At 40.8% G+C, this 21,221-nt stretch overlaps 1 protein-coding gene across 3 annotated transcripts in view; it reads right to left on the bottom strand.

The window, feature by feature from the left end:
- The window catches only part of spock1 (SPARC (osteonectin), cwcv and kazal like domains proteoglycan 1), an 88,193-nt gene that overhangs the window by 8,391 nt on the left and 58,581 nt on the right, over positions 1-21,221 (bottom strand). For all 3 annotated transcript variants that reach the window (XM_087171061.1, XM_087171063.1, XM_087171062.1), the window contains 3 exons: positions 13,787-13,901; positions 11,248-11,380; positions 8,570-8,690 (listed from right to left, as the gene is read on the bottom strand). In XM_087171061.1, coding sequence (XP_087027187.1) covers positions 8,570-8,690; positions 11,248-11,380; positions 13,787-13,901 — 369 coding nt within the window. The remainder of the gene's footprint in view (positions 1-8,569; positions 8,691-11,247; positions 11,381-13,786; positions 13,902-21,221) is intronic.

Genomic DNA, 21,221 nt, shown 5'->3' with positions numbered 1-21,221 from the left:
TCCTTTTGTTGGGCAATGAGTCAGAAAGCTGGAACTGAAAACATTCACACACTCAAGGGCAAAGCATAGAGATAAAACGGCATGCTAACCACTTCTCTCTCTGTCTGAGCTACATCAGACTCAGGCAGGCTTAAAGATGTCAAACATACAACTAACACCAGTGGCTTTCTACAGGTGGTCACAAAGAAATGGATTCAGCGTTGCTGCTGTCATTAGAAAAACCTGATCAAGAGTCTCAGTCACCTCAAAGGAAACAAAATTTCACTCAGACAACAAAGTAGACTTATCTCAGAGCTGGACTCAGGGTTGCTTTTATTCCTAAGCCTAAAAGTAGATTCACATTTGGTCACTAACATCTTTAAAAAAAATTATATTTCAGTCCACGTCTATGTACAGATATTTTGGAAAAATATTTCAGACTGCCCAAATTTACTTGATATAAATGAAACTTTTCTCTAATCTTTTTCATTCCCTTGATCACAAAGGTGGCCAGATGAATAAATCTGCAGTTCAGTTCATAAAAGGAAGTTTTTATGTGACTGAATGATCTTCTTTCTTCTTCTTTCTTCTTCCACAGATTCCACAGAAAGATCAGGAAAACTGTGGATCTTCTTGCAGCCAAACCTCAGCCTCTCCCTGATCTGAACACTGTGTAGGCGCACAATCAGACAGCATGGCTTGCTGTTGTGATTACCGGCGCAGTGTGCAATGCCCTCTTCCATAAATCTTGTTGGGTCACTGGACCCTACCCCTCAATCTCGTAACTTACATTAAATTTGCAAAACTAGTTCTCTGACCTTTTGTTATAGGGATCCTCTCTTCCTTTAGCCTCTTTCTGCTCCACGAGCTGCGAGTCAGCTTTGTTTGCAAATTCCTCGAGAGAAACCATTTTCTTTTTATGTTCCTCCAGCAGTTTATTTAAAGAAAAAAAAAATGTTTTACTTCATCAAGCCTCTAAAGAATTCATATGGCAAAAGGCTGGGGACGACTGCGCTAAATTAACTATTTGTCTGGCTGATCATACGAAGCCCGTCATTATTCACTTGACAAAAATGTTTTTCCATCGTTAATTAACTTTTTGTAGAAATATGCCCATGGTCAGTGTAGCAGATGTTAATTTTGCGGGGCTCTTAATTAATTTGGTTATTTTCCAACTTAGAGTTATTTTCCAGGGCTTAATAATGCAGTAAAGTGGACCCTGAACAGATACATTACTTTTTATCTGTTATTACTGCAAAACAAATTATGACCAAGTGGTGGTAACAGTTCCTGTGAAATCATAACTGGTCCAACTGGTGTGTGAAACTAAGTGCAAATACTGAGCAGTTCACCATGGAAACCACCTGTAACAACTCATGACTCAGCTTCCTGTGTTAAAGAAATGAACAAAAATTTCCACTGAGGAAAGAGGAGAGAGAAACAAAGCTTGGGTTTCTCAGGAAAAAGATATGGATAGGAACATGTGGTTTATATATTTTCAGCAGCAGATTTAATTCTTAAATGTAAGAAAAGCTACAATAGATGATGATGATAATTTTGGCAGCAGCTGGAACAGGTAGAAGCCTTTGGCTAATAAGTTTGCATGTCAGAACTACAGATCCTCAGGTATGAACGCTGCTGTATCCTCAAGCCAAACAGCTACTTCCTAATTGTTACAGTGGAGACACTCGTGTGCACAGAGAGAGATATACTGTAGGGGGAGATTTGCCAAAGCTTATTCTGTTTGCCCCACTTCCTACCCATCACAGATTCTATGACAGCGAACTGTTACACAGGATGAAGTGGTAGTAGACAGCCCGCCAGACACACTTTCAGTTAGGAGAAGCTATCGATCAGGGCCGCAGGTCAAATAAAAAAACACTGAATCATGGTTGGAAGCTGTCCTTCTTATCCTTCTTCCTTCCTCCCTCTTTCCCTCTGACCCAACGCTTCCTTGTTTCTGATGCCTGCGAATCAGATCAGTAGAAACTGGCAGCCAAAAAAAAAAGAAAAAAAGAAATAAAACTACAAGCCATCAGTTTTTCACAGACTGGCTCAGGCACAAATGATCTGCTGTATGTGGTGAGGTACGGCTAAATTGCATCCAGCACAAAAGATATAATAGAAACCAGTTTTCCCTCTACCTGTCTGACAAAAAAAAACAAAAAAACCCAATACAAGAACTCCTTGGTTAATACCAGACAGGGCATTTTCTTCCCATTTGCTGTGATGACCTTCTCCTAAGAGACAAACACTAATAGACACCAATCTGATCATTTCAGGACAAAGAGCACATATAAGAGAGGCCAGAGGAGAGCGTCTTTGTTGGGTCGCATGGAGAAGAAGCTTTCACTTGTATTGAGAGGAAGTTGTGGACAGTAGGGGGAAAATAAAGTCACCACAATGAGTCACAAAATGAGCTACAATGTTGTCATGGTTTCAATGAGTTATGGTGTGATCTACAATTTGAGCCCTAATTCTTTATTTTATTACTTTTTTTTTTCAGCCTCGCTTACATTTTGGCAAATTAGCACATTTAAAAGTATGCCGAATAAGCTATTTACAGTTCCTGTTTGCAGTGTAGTGGATGTGGATGACTTTGACACTGAAGAAAAATGTGATGATTCTCAAGGAAGTTTGGGAATTCAAAGGTGCATCTTTTTCTATTATTATATATACATCCAGCTGTTTCTTGCATTTGGGTTTTTTTTTCATTTTACTTTAAATGTCTCTCATGCAATGAAAACTCCTTGTCTGACGAGGCATAAAATGGCATAAAAATATGCCATACCTTGCCACATAACAATCACTGATTCATTTAAATGTTTGTCACAACCGTCAGTTTCATTAACACATTCTGTCCATCTTCTGTACCAGAGATGCATCTTCTTTGTTCCCTTTTAGCTCGGCACAAATACGCAACAGTCCCGCATCATCGCCAGATGCTGTGGTTGTGACTGTCATAAGGAAGTGATGGAGTGCGACCTTCCCAAATTACATATGGTGACAATCCCTCCATGCCTGTTTACGTCATGAGATAAATGTGTTCTCCGAACTTCTGAATATATAACTCCTGGAGACGTTAGGCGTTGAATCCCTCCACGGGTCTCCATTATCACATTTAAATGATTAACTATGTCGGTCATGTAAAAGAGAAGGAGAGACTCTAAATCCAGACAGAGGAAAGGTGTGTGTGGTGATCACCTTGAGACATGACGAGCGTGATCTGATCAGGTCAAGATGAAAGGCAGATGGAAAGGGAGAGAGGGGAGATGGGAGGCGGTGGAGTGAGGTGACACTTCTTAACAAGGTAACAGAAGGAGAAAGAAATGGACTGAGACAGTCAGATAGGAGATATGAGGAAGATAGAAGGTCAGATTCATTAAAAAGATACAAGGGTATGTTTGATTTTCTTTGCCCCAAGCTGCCAGCGGCGAAGAACAATCTCACTGGCAGTGAGTTAAGGTTAGCCCAGATAATGATCATAATACACTGTCTGCACGGAGAGGGAGACAGGTAGAGTTAGAAGAGAGACATGTACTAAGGGAGAGCCAGAGACAGAACCACTTTAAACCTGAGGAAAATGACTATTTTTGAAAAGTGAAGTAATTTTAAAAAGGATTTCTTTAATCATTTGCTAGAAGGATTGGATTTTGGTTTAGGTTTGACTCACTCCAACAGTCCTGAGAGGAGTGTGAATCAAACCAGACAAATAGCCAAACTTTGCTACTTTTGCTGTGCTGCATATTCGGAGCAGTTCGCCAACAACCAGATATAAACAAACAGTAGTTGTATAGTTGCTTTTAAACTTTTGAACTGGTTGTATTAGCATTAAGACTGGATTTTACTTCCCTGTTAATAATGGCGGCTTTGTAGACTGTTTAGCACCAGATTGTTGACATCTCTGTCATTCTTTTCACCAAGTGGGACGTATCACAGCCGTGACAACTTCCAGATGTCTCGTTGTTAATCATATTTTTCTGACTCAGCTGTGATATGAACGTGTCACAGTTTAAAAACATTGACTGCTGGTCGCAGCCGGGATGCAAATGTGGTTTGTCCAACCAAACCTCCTGACACCCTCGCTAAGAGGTTTTGCATCACCATTAACAACATCCTGGACACAGGAATAGGTTGTCGGGAGACTGAAACATAATTTGTTTGAAGTGTTTGAGCAAATGATCAAGCGAGGACAGTCTCAACAGGACTTATAAAAAATGTTCTACTGGTCAGCACTCTGGAAAACAAAATCCCCAAACTATTGGCATGTGTTCGGAGAGGATAGGAAGTGTGGAGGCAGAAGAGAGGAGAACACAATCTGTCCTCCTGCGCGCTCGCTGCGGAGCTGCGAGACAGAATTGCCATGGAAATTTTAATTTACCGAGAGGATTTAGCTCATTCAGCCTCTAACAGTTCTCTTTGTTTTGTCAGTAGCTTTGCAGAACAGTATCTGAGAGAAAATTAACTACTGTTGTTGGAAAAAACATTGACCAAAACCAGTACTGACTCAGGCCTTTATCACTAGCAGTATCGTTTTGTGTCAGCTGAGTGGTTGTTTTATATGAGAGTGACGATGTCCAATGTCTCAACAGTGCTGCCTCAGGGGCGGATGGCAGATCAAAAGAAATCTCAGAGCCTCTGTGTCAATGTTTTAACCTCAACTGACAAACACAGCAAAGAGCAGTAATGGATTTCTTAGCACATCAGGTTCAAATGTTCATTGAAACATCTGAATAATTAATTAAAAGAAAGATTACAGAAAAAATATGCACTTATACGTATATATATAGATATATATATATCTATAGATATACTGTATAAATAAAGAGAGAGAGCCTGTAATCATTGCCTTGACATGTTTTCTGATTTTTCAGCTCCAGATAGCTTCTGCCTTTGTTGCATCCATTTGTGCCAAACAAACACTATTTGACCCAATATCAAAAGGGAAGGGAAGCGTTCACCTCTATTTGTAACATACAAAGGTGCATCATTTTCACAGTCCTCTCTACAATAAAATAAAAGGACAGAAAAAGGTGAGCGGCAATAAGTTGAGGTGGAACTTGAACTCCCTACAAAATGATGGACTGGAGACTCGAGACGGAAAATAAATGAGCGACAGACATAGATGGGAGAGTGAAGAGAGACAGTGTGACTGACATGTTCCCCACACTCAGAGAAAAATAAAGGTTATTAGTGCGGTTGAGGCAAAGGTACTCATATTTGAAGCCTTCCACTCTGCCTCGTCAGATAAGAAACAATATTGGCCCGCCGGCACTCCAAATAAACAGCGGCCTGGACTACAGCACACACTTCTCATCTGCAGCTATCAATCAAAATCCCGGGAGTGAACGAAAGAGAAGATGGAAAGACGAAGATTCACCCACACAAGGTGCTTGATACCTTCTGTCTCTTCCTCCACTTCTTCCTCAATTATAAGAGCATCAGCTCTTTTCAACTTGTCAAATCGCTTTTTATTGTGTGCTCAATATTTGACGCACAGTCGTGAGCCATGCTAACTAACTGTCTCATGGGTTAGTATCTCTCTGCAGACACACAAGGCTTCATCGGTTAGCCTTTTCTTATAATAATTGAGAAATAACACAATAAGCCTACTTTTTAACTACTCTGCTGCACCTCTCACTAACCTCCTTTCATCTCTGCGCTTTAAACAAAAAGTTCATTTCTGTTAATGTGCTGTTTTAAATAAGCCTGTATGAAAATAAACCAGACTTTATTATATTTGTCCATCCGAACACATTGTATTGTACCTCCTGCTAAGAATCCCATGATGCAGTGCTTCACATTTTGATGGGAAAATTGCAGTGGTGCTAAACAACAGTAAATCACTAAACAGTAATCACAATGATTAATAAGTGTCTGAAATCCTAATTTACTTTTTCCTCCTCTTCTTCTCTGCTCATAAAGTAGTGAGTTTCGGCTACACACTAATCAGTGAAGTCAGAACAGACATGACATGCCATCAATGATTCAGTGTTTGTTTTAACGTTAATCAAAGCACAGTGAGCTCAGTTGCCTCAGCAAATCCATTAACACTGCTGCGAGTACATGGCGGTACAGCACATACGAATGTCAAACAAAACCTCCTCTATATGATTGCTTTAGCTTGATTTAAACAGTGGAGCTCATTTCCACTTTAATTAGCTTAGTTATGCCTGTCTACCTTACTTCCCCTGATGTCAACTCACCATGACACATACCTCATCTGCTCTTGGCACAGATGAGCTTCCACACTGATACAGACACACATCCACGCACACACACACACACACGCGCACACACGCACACACACTCACACACACACACACACACACACGTTCTTGCATTTTTTCTTTAAGTCCAGCTCTCCTGTTTCATATGACTTTCACACCAAATGGTAATACTAATAATGATGCTAACAAATCTCACTCATCTTGATTGTGCTTGACAAAGATGGCATTTCATGAGCAGACTGGGAATACTCTCAAAATGAAGACAAAATATTTTTTGAAATGTGTCAAAAGACATTTTTAGATTTGAAATCTCCTCTTTTATGAGAACACAAACAAGTTCAAACTTTTTACAGATGGTAAATATGAAACCTGTGTGTCTTTTCCTGTCTTTAAAACATTATTTTCCCTAATTTTAGTCATGAGAAATGTGAATTAACCAGTATCCTAATTGGTCTTTGTACCGGTTATTGTGATATTAATGGCAATAATGTAAATCTGTATACATAGTATCTGTTTCTTATCAGGTTATATAGTAAATTGTCTCATCCCTGTAGTTACACATTTGCATATTGTCCACTCCATCTATTATTCATAGCCTCCAGTGTGTGAGGGCAACATTTCCACAAACCGACACCTTGGTTTACTGTACAAGTGACTTAACTTATGTAACTACACGTGTTGTGTGAACAGAGATATTTACTAGTCTGGCATGAATGTTAAACCCAGTTTGAACCTGTGGCTATCAGTAAACACACAGGAGTGATCACACATGCTGAACTGCTGCAATCTTTTGACTGTTACCATAGGAACACAATCTGACACACAGACACACAGTGTTTTCCTCACCTACTGCCATCTCCATCTGTCAACCGTTTTGTGTGGCTGATCTAATGAGAGATTATATCAATCTGGAAGACGAGAAGCACACACTTCACTCTTCTCAGCCTAGCTCTGAATACACCGTTATCTCATGATGCTCTGTGGACAGACTGTACTGAAAGACAGTACAGTGACGGAGAGGATGACCTCTATCACACATAGAAACAGGTTTAAACAGACAAGAATCGAAGCAGAGAGCCAGATAGTGAAAATGAGTAATACTGCGTGTTGATTAAGTCTAAGATCTGGAAATAGATTTCCTTGCTCTTCACATATTCTCATCCATTTTCCTCCCCCAGCCAAACTCTCAGCAGACCAAACACATAATTATACTTTCTACTGAGAAAAGATGCAGGAGAATTAATTAGACAGCAGTCAAGTTGGTCAAACATTTCTCCATTAGTGTAAGATAAAGAGAGAGAGAGTCATCATTACATAATGAGCAGGCAGTTTCCTTTTTGTATTAAATGTGCTTGATGAACCTTGGGATCCTTATAAATGCTTCCTAATCAGAGAGTGATTAGGAAAGACCTATGAGGGCAGAGAATGTGTGTGTTGCATGTGTCGTGTGTATGAAAGGTATAAGATGGATAGATGGATAGATAGATAGATAGATAGATAGATAGATAGATAGATAGATAGATAGATAGATAGATAGATAGATAGATAGATAGATAGACACACACACACACACAAAGTAAAACCATCTCACTAATCCCCCGTTTGGGAGAGAGGAAGCCCGTAACGATAACAATCCATCCTTTTCTCTGCTGCTTTCCTTTAGATTGCATTTCTCCTCCCGAATCTCTCCATCCATCTGCTGAAATCCTATTTTCATGACAAACAATAAGACACACACACTCACTCCATCACTGCTGCCTGTAGCTGTCAGAGAACGGGTGGGGGAAGACGGGAGGGTGTGGTGCGTGAGGGTTGGTGATGGGATGCGAATGGAAGAAAATAACACAAGTAAGGGGAGAGGTGACAGGAAAGGAATGGAAACACTGTGAATCACCGGAGAATTTGAGAGATTACCAGTGAAAGAGTTTTTTTTGCCTGTGTGTGTGTGTGTGTGCATGCGGTGTAGAGTTATAGTGGTGTGTTTCTGAGGCATCCTGCTGAACTTAGAAATGGCTAAGATACAGATAAACTTCTCTCTCTCTGTACATTCGTCTCTTTGTCTATCCATTTCCTTCCCTCTGTCTACCCATACAAGCATGTGCATAGAAACGTCCATCCATGCTGTACACACACATACACACGTCAGTAAAAGACAAAGAAGTGGTTTAACTGGCCCAACTTCAGCCTACGCTTTATATCTATGACTATTAAGCTCACAACAGATGAAATGACTTAATATCTAACAACCGAAATCCGCAGATGTGGTTGTGTTTGTAGCGACGGTAGATGGATGGATAGCTGAGCAGAAGGTTACTCACAAATGTGTTCATCTGAACAGAGAGCTTTAGTACTGTACTCACCAGCCTTCTCAGTCTTGTGTGGTGGACTGCCGAACTCCAGACCAGGCAGACAGGGACACAGTCCATCACATTTTACTGAGATCGTCTTTCCAGAGAGGCAGCTGTGGAACTCCAGCTTACACTGTTAAAAATAAATAAATAAATAAATAAAAATTTTAAAAATGAACAAAAAACGGTAAAAAAAGGTAATACAGACTTTATTTCCCAGTCTCAAGGGCTGGGAACTTTTTCATTGAATCTAATCTCTCGCACCTGACCTGACTAGAAGAAGAACTACCTTCCTGTGGACTACAACCAAGCAGGCAATGACCAGGTATAGAAGGTCTAATGAAGAGTCCGGATATTTTGAGCTTCACTGCACCGATTTTTGACTGTTCTTAATCAAATCTATTTTTCTTCATGGAAGTATTTGATTCACTGGGTATTCCTTTAAAAGAAATGAAACTATACAATAGAACAAATAAGGAGGAATCCCAAATTCTTGACCATTCATATCCAGGATGTGTAACTGTGTTTACAGGTATGTAAATTCCAACCAAACCAAAACTTTTACAATCAAACTTTTTTTTATTGTCAAGCTGATTAAGGGAAAGATTTGCTGAGACAGCATTGGTCATTAATCTTCAGTGAACAGATATGTCCATTAGGCAGCCATGTAGACACACCATTAGACACAGAGATGCCCAACGATTTTCTATTATTCACTGCAGTACAAACATAATGCAATGCAAAAAGCAAGATGGACTACTTCAGAATGTAATTTAACAGTATAAATCTCATTTCAGGTAAGTGAGGGGTAAGAAATTGTTTGGACTAGTTGGGGGGGAAAAAAATCCAATTACAAGATCCTTTCAAGAGGAATAATGAAAACTGAGATGAGTTATGTAAATTCTGTTTGCGAGATGATGACGACAGGTTTTGTCAGGGTGGGACCATGACTGTGCATAAACATTTATACACATATCATGCCATACACAGGCTTAGCCTTATCCCGCCAGCACTTTCATTTCCCACATTCTAATTCAAATCCATCATTTCCTCCCTGTCACCTCTTTGATAGCCCTGCTAATGTTGCTTAATAAAATTTGTTGACAAAGGAACAGCGCTCTGTCCTGTTCTCAAGATATTGAATTAGTTGTCTGGGGAGGGAGGGAGAGAGAGAGAGAGAGAGAGAGAGAGAGAGAGAGAGAGAGAGAGAGAGAGAGAGAGAGAAAGCCCAGGAAATGGATGACCTCCCCCAGTCACTGTCAGCACAAGGAGAGGCCCCATGAATCTTTATGTTTGTCTCTCTCTAGGGGTTAATGTGGTTTTGATGAAACAGTGCTTTAACACCTGACTTGGTGGAGTAAAAAGGGGAGAGGAGAGGAGGGATGATTTAAAAGGAGGGAAGTAATGGACTTAACTTAGTGGGCTGAAGCCTCTCAGGAGATAAGAGCAGTGTCCTCTTAATAGGATATTGAGTGTGTGTGTGTGTGTGTGTGTGTGTGTGTGTGTGTGTGTGAGTGTGTGTGTGTGGTTACGATGAGGGAGGCATGTAATGTAATAATAAAACATGAATAAGCTTGAGACCAGCAGCTCACTGGTGAGCAGAGTTTAAGTTGGGCCACAGGGACCCATCACTCCACCAGCTAACTGAACCCCTCCAACTAAATTACCGCAGAGAGCAGAGGGACTCCCCAGCCCTCCGCCTCCTTTTGTTCTTCCTCTTGTTTCTCCTTCCACACCTCTCCTCCTCAGCACAGCCTCAGCTTACACACACAGTAGGTAGGTCATTAGGAAAGCCAATATCCTGACTTCCTCATACATGGGGAGGTGAAACTCCAACTCTCAGGTTTAACCCTGCGTTTAAACTGAAAACCACACGATCACCAAATGTCTGGTTGTCCATTCATTTCCTGCAGAACTGACTTCAGAAACATGGCTGATGTTTGGATCAACAACAGACTTCATGGGAAAGAAAACACAATTGCCTCTCTCAAATGTTTACTTATATTGATTCTGTCTCCTCAGACACCATTATATCCCTGACTGAAACACTGCAATTAATGAATAATACAGAGCAAATGACAACAGTATATAGGGGTCCTGAAAGCTTGTAGCTCTCTCCACTTTTTCAATATTCCTGTCACAGAGACTTTATTCGGCAGTGCAAGACAATCAAGAAATGTCTTATATCGCCCATTTGTATGAGCTTCCTGTGTATTAGATTGTGCTTCACCCCTGGCAACCAGAGGCTGAACACGGCAACAATAAGATATGAATGTGGATGTCAATAAGAATCCACAGTCTCTTTCAGCTGATTTCACTCTTCACAGTTCCTCAGTCTGATCTTTCTTTATTTAATTTCCTTCTTGACTAATCACAAAGGTTAAACTTCTTCTCTGTGATGGCATTGTGATTTCTGCGTGATTTAATGTAGCCGAGAGTGAGTGGCTATAGAGTCAGATGAGAGATGGTGTCGGTTAGAGAGCTTTCCCAAATCATCCAGAGGTGATTTTTTACCTCTGAGAGCCGACCCTGTTCTCAGCCATTTGCCCAACAGACTGTGAGAAAAAGTCCTACTGAGATCAACATGGAGGGGGGTAACATTTATGTTTGATATTATACATGGTTGATAATCAACATGGGTAAAGAATGTGAAAAACTAAAGAGAGATAAATGGAAAAGAGACATCTCACCTTAGAGGAGTAGGTGTGCCCATCAGATCCACACACAGGAGTTGAGTGGAGGGCCGAGCAGAGCCTACATTTCCCATGAGGACCAGCTTCAAGCCTTTGCTTGTGGCCCACACTACCTTTCCTGGGTTTCACACTGAGGAAAATAGAACCAAGAAGAAGATTTCTTAATGTCAGAAAGTCATGAATCACATTTTTTGTCAATCTTAAGTAAAACAACGATGAGGCTCTCCACAACCTTTCTAGTGTACATATTGCATTTTCACAAACACTGCTCTCGTGTGCGAGGGAAACGTGTGGTCATAACTTTCCAGGCAGGAATATTCTCGAAACTAGCAAAATCGGTTTTCTACTGAGCAGAAAGTTTGAAAAGTGTTTCTGGTTTTCAGGGTCAGCTGAAGCAGAGCGAGTCCTGATTGGTCCACCGTGGCCTTTTCAATAACCAGTGTAATTACGCTTGATCCAAATCTCGCAGCAATTTTCTATCTAAGTGCTCTCACTGAACACCCTGCTGCCTTGTGATCCATCGAGCAGAGATGGAATTAGAGCCAGAGAGACTCTACAGAAAAACGAATGTGATGACAACAAATGGTGCAAAGTGAAAATCAGCTACTGAAGTGATCGGGTGGAGATTCCACGGTCATACGTATAACCTGTTTCACAGCAAGAAAATCTCTGCACATGTGAATATGTAGCAGGTGCGTCACAGGAAAGCACAACTTGAACCAAAATCTAAAAATACTTCTGCACACTGTCCATCTTACTGCTGGAATATTTATTTAATATTTATGTATTTTGGTGTGACAAATGGAACACCCTGAGCGAACACACACAGCCATCCAGGTAATCAGGCAAAGGTTTTTATATAAGACTGGCAAAGCATTAGAAAATGATAAAAGTAAATACAGTTAAAAGAGCCACCATTCATCATAAATCTTACAGTTTAACCAACCTACACATGAGTATGAACAAATACAAAAGATCACTACTCTTAATTTCATAAATGCTTATATTTTTCCATCACATACCCCCACTATCTGAGAGAACTGAAATATGAGATATAAACATCAGAACAAAGGCACAGCAAAACAAGTGTAATCAGAGCTGGTTGCTTTTGATACCTGAACATTTAAATCCCAAGCAGCCTATCAGCCACTATCACACTCATTACACCGAGCCACAGTGATTGCCACAGCAGATTAGACATGCACACTGCACTGATAAACAAAAAAGTGCTGGCAGACAAGGCAAGACAGAGGTAAAATGGAATCTGTGAGTTGATAAACATTGTCTGAGATGCTTGCCCTCATCTGCCTCCCAATCAAACCCAATGCCTCTCATCCTCTCCGATCAAGCTCTCTTTGCATAAATGCAGTGAAGCACAAGACTGTGTTCAAGTTATTAGTGTGATTTGAAAGGCGGGATTTTCTTGGCCAGGGAAATTAGAGTACGCATGGCAAATATTCCCTGACAGAGACAGCTACAGAGAGCGGAGTTGAAAGACAATCTATAGACATATTAATCTCAAACAGGAACAAGAAAGTCACCTCTCTCTGCCTCATATACTGCTGTACTTCAGCCCCCTACTGAGAGATTCCATGTAGCTTTAATCTGGTTTTTGACGGCACTACAGCCCCTTCACAGCAGGCGCTCACAAATGAACAGGGCAAGCCTCCGTAAAGGTTCCTCAATTATACTTGCTGTTAATTTAAATGTACATGCCTGCAGCCGAACATTATCAATCAAGAAGGGAAGTCAGGTCTTTGCAGAACTATATCAATTTCAAGAAGAAGGAGAAAAAACTCTGCTTGGGACATTTGGTTTGACCGCTGCCTTGTAGAGAACAAAACTAATTTGCTTGTTGACTCATCTCCTGGATAAACTGGACATGCTGCAACCATAGTGTAAAGTACTGTTTTCAGATATATTGACAGCAACAAAGTTTGGATTTGCCTTCTGAGAGGTCAATGAATCTGTGTTATGCTAATTGTTGCAACTACTTTAACGAGATAAAATGACATCATGGTCCAAAGCTTCAGTGAGTGATGCTATTGGGATTTCAAGTGAATCATCTGACATATTAAGTTGCAAATAAGAGTTGCAATTAATGCAATACAAGCAAAAGCATTAAAAAAGAATATCTTAGGAGCTAATGACTTGAGGAAATCAATTAAACTCAAGACGCAGACAAAACACATTGGGATGTCTTTCGGGTGAAATGCTTCTTGAACTGAAAAATTGAAAAGCCTTAAAATTGGCAACATGACAAGGTTGAAAACACAAACAAATTGTGTGCTGACAGAGTCCAAAGAGCAAACAGATAGTTTTATTGAAATTAATTGGTGTTGAGAATGTGCGTCATTATGTCTGTCACTAATGCAGATTCTTACGTAGTGTTAACACTCAAAACACTAAATACTACTTCATGCTTCCTGCTGGGTGTAACCTGAGGGTCTGTAGCATATTAAAGTTCAACGTGTTTGTTGTTTTTTGGAGATAACACTGATGCTGAGAAATAAATGTCACATAACTTGGTTCTTACCTGTGAGCTGGCTGCTTGTGATTGGTGCAGACGGCTGTCTGGTAGTCATGGCTGACACACACCTTGTGAGGAGGACAGCGCACCTTCAGACATGGATCCTTGGTGGCATCTGGGCCTACAGGGAGAGAGCAGGTACAAACTTCATGTCTGAGCTGCAAAAATTGGTGATGCAGCTGTTCTTTTGTTTTTTTCCAGCTGGTAGATTCTTACACTCTACTAAGTGAAGCAGGGAGAAAAAATAATGAGTTGGAGAAAAATACAGCGAGGAAGAATGGTAAAAAGTATGAAGTAAACGTCGAGTTTTCCGTGGTGTGACCCGCTCTTAATGAAGACTATTCTCTCTGAGCGACGACCCCATCTTCTGCCAAATCAATCTCCACAGTGACATTATCGCCGTGGCAGCCAGGCACAGCTGGCTGGTGTCCAAGGTGACAAAAGATCAAAGCAGCTCATTGACTCTGAGCATTGTGTCGTTTCACACTAGGCTAACAGCACAAACCCACTTTCATTTGACAGATAGAAGAAAAGAGAAAAACGGAGGGCGGAGGGGGTGAAAAAAAGACGCAGTGGCAGTAAAAGAGAGAGAGAAATGAGAGGTTTTAGTACAAATGAAGTGAGAGACAAGCCAACATCAGGCGGTGGACTCTGGACTGGTGCTCATGGTGACCCTGTCAATCATACCGGCTGTGCTAGATTTGGATTAAAGAAAGATAAAAATCCTTTATAATGAACAAAACCAACAAAAAGGACAAAGCTAATAAAATGAGATCAAAGACAAAGTGGGTTTTAAACCACATACAGAGACCACATGCTGTCGTCATGGTAAATGGACTAAAAATGGTTTCAAATCCCAAGTTAATTAAGAATGACTACAGAGTGTATAGATCAAAGCCCTGTGTTATGTACAAGTCATTAGCATGTGGCTGCTAACATCATAGAACGAGACTGGCCTTGTCTCCATTAGGGCCCTAATGGGTAATGTTTGAGCCACAGCTGGTGTCTGATGCGAACATCAACTAGTTTCTGACCTGATGGCACAATGCACTGCTGTGTACATGCTGGTTTATCAGCGTTAAATCAGCCAGAGACTCAGACATGACGGGAGTATTTCTTCTCTCCCCTGGCGGAAACGCTGTAATCTCTACAACCAAATGTAAGAGTGAATGAATAGCTACACACACCACCTGTAAACATACGTAACTCTGCCAGAGGATATTAGGAGAGCTTTCTTTATCTTCAAGGTATAAGATGGTGAGGTTTAGATAGTCTCAAGGGAGGAGATTCATAGTACGCGGCACACATCCGTCAAAAATGAGCAACACACTAGCTTCCTTTGAAACACATACACAGATGCATAAACACATTTACAAGCCTGCGTGCCCTCTCATATTCTCCAAAATGTAGAGAGATAGCTGTCTGTTCTGCAACAAGTTTTCCTCTCGCCTGCTTATTTGGACCTGCCCTCACCTAAATCTATCAGCGCTGGAGGAAACTCATCTTATTTCACTTTGCTTTAAAACGACTTATCACTGCGAGGAAGTGAGAGATGAATGGTAGAGAGGAGAGAGGGAGAGAGGAAGGACCGGAGGAAAAAAAAGAAAGAAGGGGGAACGTATCTGGTTAACAGAGGATTGGAGGACAATTTCAGATCAGTGTGTGACCTCCCCTCTCGGACAAATTGGAAATCAGACACACACATACAAATGAGCGAGTCAGTTTATCCACCCACACATACACACACACACACACACAAATATGCAAAGCATCACGTGTAGAGCATTACACAGATAAAATTTTCTCATCAACAGTAAAACAGTTAATTTGGAGAGACAATGATGCTGTGAATGTGAAATCATTCTCAGATGATGCGATTTTAATATTTATGGTGTAAAGACAGGAGAGGAAAGGAGAGGAAAGGAGAGGAGAGGAGAGGAGAGGAGAGGAAAGGACAGGAAAGGAGAGGAGAGGAGAGGAGAGGTGAGTAGAAGCGAGGAGAGGAGAGGAAAGGAGAGGAGAGGCGAGGTGAGGCAAGGCGAGGAGAGGACAGGAGAAGAAAGGAGAGGAAAACAGAAAGCAAAGGCGAAGAGAAAAAAGAGGGAAGAATAGTGGAAAGGAAAGGAAAAGAAAGGGAAGGAAAAGAAAGTAAAGCAAAGCAAAGCAAAGGAAAGGAAAGGAAAGGAGAAAATGACAGGATGAAGAGGAGGAGGAGTGCTGGGTAAAAGAGAGTTTTATCCATCTATTTAAAGCTTGAGTGAGCAGCATTGGCGGTTAAACCAGCCAATCAATTGTAATGCAGGAGCACTGCAGCACACTCTCGCCACCTCGCTTTCACTTTCCTCAATACGTGTCTCTCATCTCCTTTTATTCCTCTCTCTTCTCTCTAATCTTAAGTATGACTTTATTCTCATCCTTGTGTGTGTGAATAAGTTAATTTGCATGAGCACTTGACATGCCTTATTGCATATCCATTCATTCCAAAGTGCCACGTAAAACTCCTTTTCACACCCTAAACCACATTTTTACCTTGAAAATGTTATTGATTTATGTAAATGAACAAGGTCGCCTGCTGCTGATAAGACTTTGCCAAATGAACAAGTGTAAAGGATATGTGCCCGTGTGTGTGTGTGTGTGAGAGAGAGAGAGAGAGAGAGTGCGTGAAGTAAATATTATGATTCTTCATCAGACACTGCTGAACGGGGAAAGTGTGTAGACTGTGCTATGAAACCGGTATCTAACGAGGGAGGAATAAACAGGGAGAAGTTAAGTCGTGTGTGTTTTCTTTATAATGTTATAGGTACAGTTTGTGAGCAAGAGCAGCAGCTGTACACACAGACGCCACTACTTATTTGTCTGGCCATCGTCCTCGGCCTGTGTAAGGTTGACTGTTGACCCCCGGGTGCTGGGTTACCAGTCTGTAGGGGTGAGACAGATGGAAGAGCTGGCAGAGCTGTGGCTGAGAGCAGTGAGGGCACAAGACAATGGCAGATGATTAACAAATAGACACAAATCTCCTCAGTTTGAAATAAAGTTAGGCACATTTACACTTAGTTTGAGACTGACACATGGTGTTGACTGTTGATTCCAAACATTTTCTTGGATATGAACACGGCATTGTTGTGTAAAATTCTTTAAAATAATGTGTATTTCAATTAGAGGCACTCACATTCAGGGATATTACCAATTATAGCAAGTGGCCATGTAGTTACATTTAGTGGAAAAGGCTCTGCTCTATAACTTGGCTCAACCCCAAACAATGTAAGCAGCATAATTATTCTTGCTTGGAGACCTAATCCCGCTTACACATACATAAACAACACCATCTAACATTATTGGATGTGTTAGATCGGTAAGTCTTGGCCAGACTTTCAAATATTAATGTTGAGGTGTGTCAGATGGCGATGACTCTTAGCATTAGAAGAAAACCCCCAAAAAAACACTGATGCAAGCAGAGACGTGTAACCACTGTGTAATCCATCACCATTGGCTCTCATGTAGCAAAACAAAAAAAATGTACATAGCCATAACACTGTCCCTTCTTTGCAAACCTCTAAAGAGTGGTAGTAGCAGTGCTGTCATTTCCTGTTGCATTTTGATGTCTTGGCTTGTGAACAAAAAGCTGTAGCAGCAGTCACATTGTGGGGTTGTGATTTCTGACGGTCAGAATTTTGATGCCGCCTTTGGTCCTTGGTCGCTAAAGCTCTAAATTGGCCGCTAGTGAACAGTGTGATTTAAAACCAGGTTTTTTTTTTTTTTGTTTTTTTTTTACTTATGACCATTGATTTCATCATGTTTCTCTCACGACTGTCATCTTTTGTCTGGGACCGAAATTGTACAGTGTTAAGGGACCGTTATGGGAAGAGGTTGCGGTGGTGAAGGCAGCTGCTGCAGCAAACAGCCTTGGCATGTCTGCATCAGTGCATGGATATGACTGGACGTTACTAGTCAGCTGACAACCAAGCAGCTGGTGAAGCAGTTGATGCTAATCAGCAAGTGTGAGTTCAGTGGCTGAGCCAATTATATTCTCCATTCGTGAATTCACAGTCTAAATGAATCGTATAATATTAAATTGAAGTGATCCAATATTTCTGTGTATATACAGTATAATCTATAATGTACAGTATCTACACCATACATTTTTTTTATATTTTATTTTAAAAAGTTGTAGCCCTATGATGTGAATACTCCTGTTCATGGAGTTGTAAGACCTTTATAATCTGACTTTAAAAATGTGTTGACACCATGGACACCTAGTGGCTGTTGTATATTTCACTGCTGTGCTGCTGCATGCTTTGAAAGCTGTGCTGTTGCTGCAGACCCAGAATCATCCCAGCTACCATCTGGTCAGATCTGCTTTTATATACTGGAGGGGATCGATATAGTCCTTGGTTGGTAGCTCATGCTCAGAGAGCACAGCAAATACATAAAAGAAAACATATTCCCTGCTGAACTCAAAAGTTGTGCTGCATCTGAGAGAAAAATTACAGTAACAAAAAGCTTGATCTGACTGAACATGAAGATGAAAGTCATCTTCAATAAGCCCATGTGAAAATTATGCCCATTATTAGTGTGGCTATATTTTCTAAGAGGGATCCATAAGCTCTCTGCAAACATGTAAAGGAATATGTGAATGTTATGTTTTGCTTTTGCAAGTTCCTTTGACAACATTTGTCTTTTTATCTACGCTGTAGTTTTAACAAAGGTCTCACAAGTCATTTTACAAGAGCTCTCCTCACCGACCTGCTCATGTCCCAGCAATCATTGCTTTGTTCCTCTGTGTGTGTAGGTGTGGCGGTGTTGCAATATATCTACAGTACCATCATTCTGCCCTCGCTCTACATTCCTGCCATCAGCGCAGTTACAGTGCTCTCTTGTGCACATTGTGTGTCCATCCATTAGAAAAGGTTCATGGACTGACTTCCATCACTTCCCTCTGTCCCTCCCTCTCTCAACGTCGGCAGCTCAGAGCCATCAGGGAGCCACAGGGCAAACACGGCCAGCTAGAGGAGAGCTAGAAACAGCACAGAAAAATTAAGACACCTATTCTTATTCAGCTTAGTGAATGAAAAACTAATCCGCTATTTCTTTACATCAAACATTAGAGGGTGTTCCATTTCCAATGCAACTTTTATTTGTGTACACTCAGGTGGTAGTTCAAAGTAAGGCACATGCTACAATAAGTCCTGCTTCATGAAGGTTGTAATGTTCAGTTTTTATTGAAACTGTTTTGGAGAGGTGCTGATTCAACTTTGAAGAATGTCACTTGTGGTGCTGTTGAATTGTACTGCATTACACGGAGAGGGGTTTCTGTTATTTAGCCCACCCTCACTGATATAAAGGAGGTGGAAAAAAATCATAGAAACACCTGTTCGTATAATGCAATGCAATTAAAACCACAAAGTGCAGCTTCCAGAATGACCATAAAGTTGAATCAACACCTCTCTAGAACAGGTGCAGCGCAAACTGAACATTATAACCTTCATGAAGGTAGGATTTACCTGCTGTAACAGACTTAGTTATTAGTTTTAGCACGGTGTACCTAATAAACTGCCAGCTGAGTGTATATACCAAGCTTTAAAACAGAGGGAATTCAATTTTAGAATGAAAATCATAATTTTTCTTCATGAAAGATTGTGTTGTTTATTGTGGCACTGTTGTTGCACTGTTATTCATGAAGGCAAGCTGCAAATCCGGCAATTTATTGTCTACAGTGTGCAAAAAATACTTCTTTAAAAAGCTCTTGGATGATTCAACCCTGAACATATCTTCCAGCTATTTAATTGCTGCAACATTTCCAAGTGGGTTCCTGGCAGAAAAGCACATTATACTTGAAGCTGTAAAATTTTATTACAATTAAAGTTGACAGGAAATTGTCCCATTCTTCCACTTTTTTGTCTCCTCAAGATTTCCTCTCCCTATTTCCTTCCCCTTAATGTTCCTTAAGAGACAAGAAAAAGTGGCTATAGAGGAGAAGGGTAAGATTTAACATTGTTCCTGTGTCCTCTAATACTGGACGGTGTCCAGAACAGAGTGCAGTGATTGGATAATAAAGATAGTCATAGTCCAATAGAAGAGGCCACATCACCAACAAGCCCTGTCAGGGAGTAAAGGATGACCTTAAATTAATTGCTGCTGAGCTGGACGTGGGTCAATGAGGTTTTTTGTAGTCTGTGCGTGTGGGTGTGTGCTCCTTTATCGACACTGTGCTCCATTGCTCTCCATTGTTTGCTCTCCCCAGCTACTGTTTCTAATAGCAAATAAACAAGTATGAAATTAAATAAACAAGAGCTTCAACAACCATTCCCCAAGGATACATTTCTGACTGTTATTAGAAAAATGAGCATCACTTTCAGGCCCTGATAAACTAATTAAAAAGGTGTTTCTCCTCCTTCACCTGGGGGGCTGCAGAGTAGAGCAAGAAATGGGGAGAGAGAGAAAACAGAAAGACAAACAGATCAGGAGGAGATAAAACCTCCTTCTCTCTCTGCTTTGTGAGTGTTCCTCGGGGTCTGACTGTTTGCCCTGTGAGAGGCATTGGTGCGAGGGATGACAGAGAGGAATGATGAAGGCATGAACGCACACAGAGGCCTATGGGAGAACGCAGTGATAGAACAGATTCACCATCCAGAAAATTAATTATTGAAAACATGGGTAAATCATATCATTGTGGATGTAACTGTGGAATGGAGAAGATAAACAGGCTGTTTCAGTTTGAATGTCAGAGAAGAAACCACAGTGGCTTACAGGAGAAAAATATCTGGAGAGAGAAAGGGAGGCTATTGACTATCGCTTACAAACTGAATATTCATCCCTGCCACACAACCATTATACACACATTCAATCACACACACACACACACACAAACACACACACACACACACACACACACACACACACACACGCATACACACACATTGTCGCAAAAAAGCCCCGTAAGAGGATGTTTTGTGAGGCTGTTGCTGGCAGCAAAGCATTTTTAAAAGAACACTATGGAAGCAAATAATCAAAGTCTTTGAAGATGGCTTCAAAGCAAAGGAGCATGTGCTCACAAGAGGGCATTAAATTCAGGTGGAAGTTGCTAATTGTCACAGCTAAAGAAAGTTATGCATAACCTTTTCTGCTTTAAGTGTGTTTACAATTCTAACCATCATTAGGGAAAACTGAGAGAGTAGAAATAAAATAGAATATGCATGAAATTTCTTTGGTTCGAGGGAACACACACACCCGCAGAGAAATACAAACAACGGTTGATGCAGATGCTTAAGTCTCGAGCTGTATCCACCTTCTTAAAACCAAGTTGTAAAGGCTAACAGGTCAGTGTATGTGGTTTATGAAGGGCTTCATTTCAAACTGTTAGGAGAGAAAACTACTAATGCACAGCGGTGCTTTGAGCTAAATGCTAACAATGACAATGCTAACATGCTGATGTTTAGCGGGG

The sequence above is a fragment of the Seriola lalandi genome, unplaced genomic scaffold, assembly GCF_002814215.2.
Source record: "Seriola lalandi dorsalis isolate HSWRI2012SDOR001 ecotype SW California unplaced genomic scaffold, Sedor1 jcf7180002054973, whole genome shotgun sequence".
Lineage (NCBI taxonomy): Eukaryota > Metazoa > Chordata > Actinopteri > Carangiformes > Carangidae > Seriola > Seriola lalandi.
This window is presented reverse-complemented; position numbering and strand designations above follow the sequence as displayed.